Consider the following 10,650-nt stretch of genomic DNA (forward strand, 5'->3'; position numbering starts at 1 on the left):
AGAATTTTCTTAGTAATTGGAATTCATGAGTTTTGTCAAGTGAAATTGGTGACGAAAATGGAGAAGACATCAGTAATGGAGGAAATCGGATAAGGGAGAAAGAAAAAGGGAAAAAAAAGAGAAGAAAAGAAAAAAGAAGAAAGAAAAGAGAAAGGTAAAAATACACTTTAGTACAATTAACGAAAGAACTAATTAGTTTGGGTGAATTCCGTTTCAAAAAGGACATATATGAGCCAATTGTGTAACTCTAAGGGCATATATGGACCAACTATGTGATGGTAAGGACATATTTGAGTTAAAGTATTAACGAAGGGCAAATGTGCTCAATTTCGTATAGTACAAGGGTATATTTGGACCTTTTCCGTACTTGATATGTGTATGGAATTGTAGACGAACTTTATGTATAATTTATGTTTTTGTAAAGTAATCACAGATTTTACAATCAGTTGGGAAAATTTATTTATGCTTCTATTTGTAATAATTTCTTCATCTCCCATGGCTATCAACCTTTCAGATGAAACTGTTCATCATTCTTTTAATAGTTGAGTCTGAATAATATTCCAAAACTGGTGTATTGTTGGATCCTAGGGCCTAGACCTACATTTCTTTGCCTATAAAACAAACAACAAATCTCATCGGCATATATCTTGAACTGGGCCACATTTGAACGATAAACGAGATTAGATTGCCGCCATCTATCATATCTCAGCTCATAGCATTAAAGAACTTTATTCTAATAATCCAGAAACACTTGATAGTCAACTTTGCACAAAACTCGAAGCTCGATGATGGTAGGCTCGTCCCTCTATCATTCTTTACTTAAATCTCAGAGGCTTTTATCCACCGCAAAGTTCAAACTCGTGACATATACCTAACCCACACACATGACACATCACACGCTGCATGTATCATTGAACCAAAGCCTTGGGGGCTCATAGCATTAAAGTACTTAAAGAGATATATATATATATAGAGAGAGAGAGATATTGGAGTGGTGATAGAGACTAGAGGATATAAGTAACTCACAACTTTATAAAGATAAATACATCGTTCCAAAATTTATGAGCAGCATAAGCAAAATGACAAATAAAATTTAAAAATATGATCATTAGATTTGAACTACAGTCATATGGTGATCCAATCTCTGTGAAGAGCATATCTGCCTAGAGCTAAAGACAGATTTTGGCCTCAATAACTATTGAATATCACTCTGCGCCTTCCACCTATGTTGCATACTAGATGACTTCTCCCTTTCATGGTTCAATGACAAATAAAGGCTGCAAGAAAATATTGGAAATCACACAAAGCACAAGTAGAACTAGTCTAAAGTTATATGGTAGAGAAAGAGAGTGACGTACCGTGTCTACACTAACGGGTTTACCATCATCTGCAATTATGTCAACTATGGTTCCAGATGAATCGGCCTGATAAAGAATTCAAAAATGATGAATGGAGTAGGTAAAAAAGGAACTAAAAACTTATAGGTGATGGTGCGACTCTCCCCAGAGTTCACGATACCATTCAATTTTAAACATTCAACATGATAATGGTTTTAGGTAAATTTACGACCAATTTCACCAAAATGGGAAATGTTGAGAGGAGCTGCTCTTTATGACACATCACTTGCCTATTTACGTCATTCCTATAGGTCTCTTACCATGAAATGGATGCAACAGAAAAGGAAAACTGAAAATACAACACTTAGACATGTTCCACATTAGAAATTATCTGATTATATATGTTTGTACCCTATCATAATCATCTTTTTATGAATCTATCTGTCACAGCAACTATAGAACTGAGTTTGCACATGAAGGAACACAAATCTTAATCCAGAACTTACCTCAATCTCATTCATCAATTTCATGGCCTCAATGATACAAACTACTTGCCCTTTCTGGACCTTGTCTCCTACCTGGTAATTCGTCAGTTTAGTCAGGGTCATGAGAAAACAACAAGACCAAAAAGTATAGGGAAACGAGAAGCTGCAGGCAAGCACATAGTGGCAAACACTCTCTACTTTGGTCGCTAGATGTGAACCGTGTTATAGTGAATTTGCCCTTGATTAAATATTTCTCTGGTTTCCGGACTAATCTAAACATTTAACGCCAAAATTCACATAAAATTAAGGAATCCAGAGTCATGCTATAGTGCAACATGAAAATATTAATCAGCTTTTACTTTCCTCTTTTCATTCTCTTTCTACAAAACTTCAAGGATGTTCTTTTGCCTACAGGACACTACATATAGACCAAAAAGCAACAGCTCCCTCCTTTCTCTCCCCTCCCAAAAAAATATCATAATAAAGGGAGGGGGGGGATAACAGTCAACAGCAGCAGCAAAATGTGCAATCTACTGACAGTGCGAGTAGGCCCCTGCTCTGACAAATTTACTCCGAACTTCAAACTATAAGAGCAACGATGCAAGTCTAATTGCTTCATAGTAATCGTTAATAACTGCTCCATTCTTCTTTACCCCCTTTACTTCAATTGCTAATTTACTAAATATATGGAGTGATTAAACCAAGGTACTCCTTAGCCTACTTCATAATGAGACTCATAACTTTTGGCAAAATATCAGGATACAGTGCTCTTGATCCAATGGCAACTAAAACACAGGTGAAAGCAATGTGTGTGTTTACCTTTACAAAAGGTGGTGCCCCTGGGGCAGGCGATCGGTAGAATGTTCCAGCCATGGGACATTTCATCGGAGGATGTGAAGACTTCGGCTTTGAAGGCGCAGGTGGCAGAAGTGCAGGAGCTGCTGGAGCTACTGGAGCCGCAGGAGCCGGGGCACTTGCAGGAGGCAACTGTGGTTGATAAAAGCCCTGCTGAACAGAAGGTGGGGCCATAACAACAGGTGGCTGGGGCAATGCCGCCTTCTTCCTTATAAGGATTTCACAATCCTTTTGCTTCAGCTGCAGCTCCACAATGTCCCTCGAATCTACAAGCCTAAGCACAAAAACCCAAAAACTTTTAACTCTAGCAAAAGACAAGAAAATGAACTAAACAGGTGACGAGAGCTCAACGCACTCAACAAGATCGGCTGCTTGAGACATGAATGCTTGAATGGATGAAGCATCTGGAATTGAGTACTCAGTCTTTGGGACTTCCTCCAAGCTTTTCTCAGAAACTGGTTTTGAATTGGTCGACTTGTCAATAGCAACCTTACAACAACAACAACTAAGCCTCAGTCTCAAACAAGCTAGGGTCATCTGTTTGAATCCCGACTGACCATGTTACTTCATATAAACCCATTTCACGCCAATATTGTACAAAAAAAGTACTAGAATTTTTTTATAAACTACTACTCTCAATAGCAGCCTTAAATTTAGAAAATTCATTCAATCAAGTAAGCTTCAACTACTACTCTCAATAGCAGCCTTAAATTTACAAAATTCATTCAATCAAGTAAGCTTCAATCCCAAATTTACTGGATTCAGACTATATGAATCTTCTGTCTCTTTTCTTTTTCCTGATAAATCAGAACCTATAATGATTCAAATGATACATTGAGATAAAAATTTTCCACTTAGATGTCACAGCCTACAGCAATCTCCTTGTCTAAAATTACACAATCAGAATTATAATTTTATCACAGAACATTTCTTTGCGGGGCTCAAAATTTTAACAAGAAACCTGGAATATCAAAGAAAATTACCTCATTGAGCTGGGCATTCACCTTAAACACCTGAGATTGGAGTCGACTGGACCCCTGAAGGAAAACACACACACACACACACTAAATTCAATCAAATGCATGGTAAAGTTTCAATCTTTAAGATTTACGTCAAAGGGAAAACAAACCTGAAGACGAGGGAGCAATGCAGGAGTGGATCTCAAGGAAACGGAGACGTGGGGTTGTTGGGTCGAGCTGGAATGGGAAGAAGCAACGGATAAAACAAAAATCTTGGGACAAGGGACACTGAAAGAAGCCATTGGAGAAAAGGGGATTTTTCAAGAAAATTGTGATTGTGAGTGGGAATTGGAGGGTTTTGTAGAAGAGAAATGGACGGTGAAATTGATGAGATTTAGCAAGGGAAATCCAAAGAAAAGGAATTGGAAGAAAAGGGGGCGATACACACGAGGGGAAGGGGACGACGTTTTAAGCTGGCACTGCCAGTTTGCCAGATGAGTGGAACAAAAGGGTTAAAACTATAGTGTACTTTAGCCTAATAAATGTAACAGAAAGTTGGTTGCCTAGTCTTACATTGTGAAAGTTTGGTTTTGTTGTTTGACTTTTTTTCCTTGCTCTTGACTTTTGGACCGGTGGTGTAATTTTAGCAAAAGTTACTTTCTCCACCTAAAATATTTATAGTTAATATACATACATTAACATATATTAAATATTTGCCGTCAAAAGCTAATGTCTCTCCGCTCTCTTTCTAACGTCTCTCTCTGATCTCTCTAACGTCCCTATCATCGGACCTCCGGTGACCACCGGACCAGGTAAGACCTCCACCCACCCACCACCCACCCACCCATGTCTTCTTTTCCTCTCTTTCTCTCTCATGCTTTTTTCTTTTTCCCCATTACTTCCCTTTCTTTCTTGTCTTCTTGTTCCCCCCTTCCCCCTTCCCCCCTTGCTTTCCAGATCTGCCCCCTTTATATTTCTCTTTTCTTCTTCTCCTTTCTTTCTCTCCCCTATACCTCGTCTCTTCCACCCCCTGTCCCCTTATTTTTTGGCGCAATGACCTAGCCTAGCAGCGGCTGAGACAATTTTCCAGCGAGTTTCGGGCGAAGCGGGCGGGAACTTCCAAAATAGTTGTTGCGGACAACACCTTTCTCGGCACTTGTTGTGACTCCATGTTCTATTGTTCTTGCTTAGAATTTGCTATTTGTTAATATTGGGTCAGCTGCCTTTTATTCTTGGCTATTGTATTCCCTTGGGCTTGCTTGCATTTATCTGCATTTAGGTGTATCACCTGTGTATTTGTTGTGCTCAAGTTACACTACATTTCAGCTTATATTTAGGCTTTGTTTGTTTTACGCTTGATTTGCTCGTCCGCTTTTGTAGTAGTTAAAGCTTAGTTTATACCACTGTATTTTTTGCTGGTGTAGTGGCTACTCCGAGAAATGGTAGAGTAAGTTCATGTCTTCGGATGGGTCAGCGGGTGGGTCAGGAGGCGGGGAGCAAGGGTGGCAAGTGTAACGACCTGGCCGGTCGTTTTGAGAGTAATAGCCCCAATCCCCTATTAATTGCTTTCCCCAAATGTTTTTCTGCTATTGTGACTTGTCGGGATGATTGGTTTTGAGCTTCAGAGTGTTTTGGGACACTTAGTCCCCAAATGAGAGCTTAAGCCTTAGGATTTGGACCGTAGACGGAACTGTGTGAAGACGGATCCGGAATGGAATTCCGTCAACTCTGTTGAGTGATTTTGGGGTTAGGAGCGCGTCTGGAATGTGTTTTGGGAGTCTGTAGCAGATTTAAGCTTGAATTGGCGGAAGCTAGTTTTTCGGTGATTTCGGCCGATAGTGAAAATTTTGATATCGAGCTCGGAATGAAATTTCGAAAATGGTTGTAGGTTCGTAATGTTGATTATGACTTGTGCGCAAAATTAGAGGTCAATCAGACGTGATTTGATAGGTTTCGACATCGGTTGTAGAATTTTGACGTTTCAAGTTCTTTAAAATTGAATTGGAGGGTGATTCGTGATTTTTGCGTTTTTTGATGGGATTTGAGAGCTCGACTAAATTCGTAAGGTATTTTAGGATTGGTTGATATGTTTGGTTGAGGTCCCGGGGGCCTCGGGTGTGTTTCGGATGCTTAACGGGTGAAAACTTGGACTTAGAGGAATTTCTGAACTTTGCTGGTTCTGGTGTTTTTGCACCTGCGTAAAAGAGACCGCATGTGCGCGAGCCGCACATGCGGAGATGGAAGCATAGATGCGATAAATCGAGAGTTGGCCTTGCGTAGCAGGTGCGAGGAAGTTTCTGCATCTGCGATGCCCGCAAATGCGCAAGGATGTTCGCACATGCGCAAGATGCACAGAAGTGGAAGGGACTCCGCATGCGTGAGGGCGCAGATGCGGCCCTTTCGTCGCAGGTGCGAAGGCAGAGGGGGTAAGTGAGTTGCGCAGATGCACATATTTTTTCGCATAAGCGCACCCGCAGGTGCGAGCCCAGGTTCCGCAGGTACGGAAATATCTGGGCAGTGATTAAAACCGAAGGGCTTCGCGATTTTTATCATTTTTGGCTTTGCAAACTCGGGTTGGGGCGATTTTTGAGAGCATTTTCGAGGCATTTCTTGAGGTAAGTTCCTTGTGCTTATTTTTGGTCAATAATCTTGCCTTACCATGTATTTTTCCACCTAGTTAATATGTATTTAAGGTGGAAATTTGAAGTTGGAGACTAGGAATTTGGGAGTTTGAATTGTGGATTGGAGGACCATTTGGTGTCGGATTTTAGTAAATTTGATATGGTTAGACTCGTGAGTGAATGAGTTTTTTCGTTTCGTGAATTTTGTCGGGTTTTGAGACGTGGGCCGGGTTTGAGCCAATTTCGGATTTTGGCCTAATTTTGTAGTTTTTCTTGTGGGATTCATTCCATTAGCGCGTATTGATGGTATTATACTATTCTGAATAGATTCGGGCCATTTGGAGTCGGATAATCGTGGCAAGAACATGATATCAATTTGATTTGAGCGGTTCGAGGTAAGTGGCTTGTCTAACCTTGTGTTGGGGACTTTTCCCTTAAGATATCTTGATATTATTTGGTGTGTGGGCGCCGTGTACGTGAGTTGACGAGTACGCACACGGGATATTATTGCAAAAATCATGTTTAACCTTTTTAAATCATAAATTGCTTCTCTTATTAATTGTACTAATATATTTAATTGTGTAGTTTAGACTAGAAAAGCATATTTACGTGTTTTAACTGCCTAATTGATATTCTGTGTGTCATGTTTAGTTAAGTCCTTATTTGCCTTATCTGTGTCCAGTATAAACTGTATAACTCGATGCCATACCTGCCATTTCATCTTGTATTGCATATTTAAATCGGGACTACGGACGTATTCCGGGAGATCCCCTTGTACTGCATATTTAAATTCGGACTACGGACGTATTCCGGGATATTCTCCCTGTACTGCATATTTACTTTGGGACTACGGATGTATTTCGGGAGATCCCCATGTACTACATATTTACTTTGGGACTACGGACGTATTCCGGGAGATCCCCCTGTACTGCATATTTATTTAAAACTACGGGACGGTATCCCAAGAGATTTCCCACTGTGTTTACCTTGTTTTGAGCTGAGGGCTCCCTCAATTGTTAAATTTTTGAGAATTTCTTTAACTGTGTTACCGTAAATTCTACTTATATCTTTTACTGTTTAATTTATTATATTTACTCTGGTAGGGCCTTGACCTGACCTCGTCACTACTCGACTGAGGTTAGGCTTGGAACTTACTGGGTACCATTGTGGTGTACTCATGCCCTTCCCTGCACATATTTTTCGTGTGCAGATCCAGGTGCGAGCTATCAGCCTTGGGGTTAGTACGTGCTGCTGATTCTAGGAGACTTCAAGGTACCTCTGCTTGCATCCGCAGATCTTCGGATCCTTATTATCTTCAGACTTTTGTATAGAGCTACATAGATTATAGCAGCTTGTGACTTAGTGATATTCCGAGTCTTGGGAAATTATTTTGTGTATGCCGAGTGGTACTACTCTTGGCTATTTAAAATATATTGTTTATCAAAAAAAAATGTTGCGTTTTCTTTATATTTTCCGCAAATGTTAGTCTTACCTAGTCGTAAAGACTAGGTGCCATCACGACACCTTACATATGGTTAATTTAGGTCGTGACAAGTTGGTATCAGAGCACTAGGTTCATAGGAGTCGTGAGTCACAAGCCGATTTATTAGAGTCTCACGGATCGGTGCGGAGACGTCCGTACTTATCTTCGGGAGGCTATGTAACTGTTAAGAACAATCATATTTCTTTGATTTCCTTGTCGTGCGAGTTATTGACACTAAAAAAAATTCTAAGATTCTATTATATTCTTTCTCACAGATGGTGAGGACCCGCAATGGGAGGACCGATGATCAGGCACCCGAGCCCCCTGCTAGAGCCACCAGAGGCCGGGGTCGGGGTAGAGGACGACCATGCGGTGCAGCCCGAGCACCTGCGAGAGCTGCGTCAGAGGAGCCCCCAGCAGCTTCAGCTGGAGGGCCAGCGCTGGAGATCCCTATTGCTACTCCAGCCCTCAACGAGACTTTAGCTCAGTTCTTGAGCATGTTCAGCACTATGGCTCAGGCTGGACTATTTCCGATAGCTCCCGCTACATCTCAGGCCGGGGGAAGGGCACAGACTCCCGCAGCCCGCACCCCTGAGCAGAGGGTCCAGGTTGATCAGGCCCTAGAGTATATTCCTATGCCCCCAGTGGCTCCGGTTCAGCATGAGATCAGGGTAGCTGCTTCTGAGGCAGAGCAGCTCAGACTTGAAAGGAACAAGAAGTACCACCCACCTACTTTCAGCGGACTAGCTTCAGATAATGCTCTGGGTTTTCTTAAGAAGTGTCATCGTATTTTCCGCAATATGGGCATTGTGGAGATGAGTGGGGTTCCTTTCACCGCTTTCCAGCTGAGGGGATCAGCATATCAGTGGTGGTGTGCCTATGAGCTGAGTAGTCCGGACGAGGCAGCCTCACTCACTTGGACTCACTTTTCAGAGATGTTCTTGTGTGAGTATGTTCCTCAGAGCCTCAGGGATGCTTGGCGCGCAGAGTTAGAGCAGTTGCGTCAAGGTTCTATGACTGTGTCGGAGTATGCAGTCTGTTTCAGTGAGTTAGCTCGCCATGCACCTGCTCTGGTTTCTACAGTCAGAGAGAGGATTCATCGCTTCATTGAGGGACTCCACCCCAGTATTCGGACCAGTATGGCCAGGAAGTTGGAGATGGACATCACTTATCAGCATGAAGTGAGCATTGCCAGGAGAGTGGAGGGCATGTTCGCCCGTGACCGAGAGGAGAGAGAGGCCAAGAGGTCTCGGGAGACTGGTCATTATTTAGGAGCTCGTGCACCAACAACATGCTATGGTAGGGGTTTTGTGAGTCGCCCTGTTCATTCAGCTCTTCCAGCAGCCAGCGGTGTCCCAGCTCCTCCTAGACCTCAGGAGCCCTATTATGCACCACCAGTATCCAGTATGCCTCATACTCGAGGTGCTATTACCGGCCAGTCCAGCAGGTCAGGTCCGAGTCAGTCTCAGCCGCCGCGTCCTCCGAGAGGTTGTTTTGAGTGTGGTGACACTCGTCACCTGGTTAGAGATTGCTCCAGAGCCAGGAGGGGTGCACCTTCACAGACTTATCAGCCTCCACGTGCTCCACCTGGTCCTCCGACCATTCTTCCGGCACCAGCTGCTACCCCACCTCCTCAGCCAGCTCGAGGTGGAGGTCGGGGAGGTCGAGGTCGCCCTAGAGAGGGAGGCCAGGCTAGGTACTATGCCTTTCCAGCCCGTTCAGAGGCCGTTGCTTCAGATTCAGTTATCACAGGTATCGTCCCCGTCTGTCATAGGGATGCATCAGTATTATTTGACCCAGGCTCTACGTATTCATATGTGTCTTCTTATTTTGCCCCATATTTGGGGATATCTCGGGATTCATTGAGTTCCCCTGTTTATGTATCTACTCCTGTGGGAGATTCTCTCTCATTGTGGACCACGTATATCGGTCGTGTTTGATTGCTCTTAGTGGTTTTGAGACCAGAGCCGATTTGTTATTTTTCAGTATGGTAGATTTTGATGTTATCTTGGGCATGGACTGGTTGTCGCCCCATTATGCTATTCTTGATTGTCACGCTAAGACCGTGACGCTGGCTATGCCAGGTTTGCCGAGATTAGAGTGGAGAGGTACCTTAGAGTATACTCCCCGCAGGGTCATTTCATTTCTTAAGGCTCAGCGAATGGTTGAGAAGGGGTGTGATGCGTATTTGGCCTATGTGAGAGATGTCAGTATTGATACCCCTACAGTCGAGTCAGTTCCAGTAGTGAGGGACTTTCCAGATATGTTTCCAGCTGATCTTCCGGGTATGTCGCCCGATAGAGATATTGATTTTGGCATTGATTTGTTGCCGGGCACTCAGCCCATCTCTATTCCTCAATATCGTATGGCTCCTCCTGAATTAAAGGAGTTGAAGGAGCAGTTGCAGGAGTTGCTTGATAAGGGCTTCATCAGGCCCAGTGTATCACCTTGGGGTGCTCCGGTCTTATTTGTGAAGAAGAAGGATGGTTCTATGCGTATGTGTATTGATTATTGGCAGTTGAACAAGGTTACAGTGAAGAACATGTATCCTTTGCCTCGCATTGATGACTTATTTGATCAGTTACAATGTGCCAGGGTGTTTTCCAAGATTGACTTGTATTCTGGCTATCATCAGTTGAATATTCGGGAGCCGGATATCCCGAAGACTGCTTTTAGGACCAGATATGGTCACTATGAGTTTCTTGTCATGTCATTTGGGCTGACCAATGCCCCAACAGCCTTTATGCATTTGATGCACAGTGTATTCCGGCCTTATCTTGATTCCTTCGTCATTGTATTTATTGACGACATCCTGGTATATTCTCGGTCTCGGGAAGATCATGAGCAACACCTGAGGATCGTGCTTCAGACTTTGAGAGAGAAGAGGTTGTATGCAAAATTTTCTAAGTG

At 42.8% G+C, this 10,650-nt stretch overlaps 1 protein-coding gene across 1 annotated transcript; it reads right to left on the minus strand.

The window, feature by feature from the left end:
• Positions 1–1,014: 1,014 nt before the first annotated feature.
• On the minus strand, positions 1,015–4,197 carry LOC104106267 (biotin carboxyl carrier protein of acetyl-CoA carboxylase 1, chloroplastic-like). The gene is made up of 7 exons (XM_009614771.4): positions 3,807–4,197; positions 3,661–3,714; positions 3,033–3,166; positions 2,642–2,951; positions 1,844–1,915; positions 1,359–1,424; positions 1,015–1,277 (listed from the first exon to the last, which is right to left on the minus strand). The coding sequence occupies exons 1-7, from the start codon at positions 3,936–3,938 to the stop codon at positions 1,254–1,256; spliced, it is 792 nt and encodes a 263-aa protein (XP_009613066.1). The 5' UTR covers positions 3,939–4,197; the 3' UTR covers positions 1,015–1,253.
• Positions 4,198–10,650: the final 6,453 nt, after the last annotated feature.

This window comes from Nicotiana tomentosiformis, chromosome 6 (genome assembly GCF_000390325.3).
Source record: "Nicotiana tomentosiformis chromosome 6, ASM39032v3, whole genome shotgun sequence".
NCBI classification, from domain to species: domain Eukaryota; kingdom Viridiplantae; phylum Streptophyta; class Magnoliopsida; order Solanales; family Solanaceae; genus Nicotiana; species Nicotiana tomentosiformis.

Excerpts from the sequence above, each read along its gene's own strand:
- LOC104106267 (XM_009614771.4), bottom strand. The coding sequence starts at position 3,938 with ATGGCTTCTTTCAGTGTCCCTTGTCCCAAGATTTTTGTTTTATCCGTT. Across the intron at positions 3,167-3,660 it reads TGAATGCCCAGCTCAATGAG|GTTGCTATTGACAAGTCGAC; the intron begins GTAATTTTCTTT and ends TGTTGTTGTAAG. Across the intron at positions 1,425-1,843 it reads AATTGATGAATGAGATTGAG|GCCGATTCATCTGGAACCAT; the intron begins GTAAGTTCTGGA and ends ATTCTTTATCAG.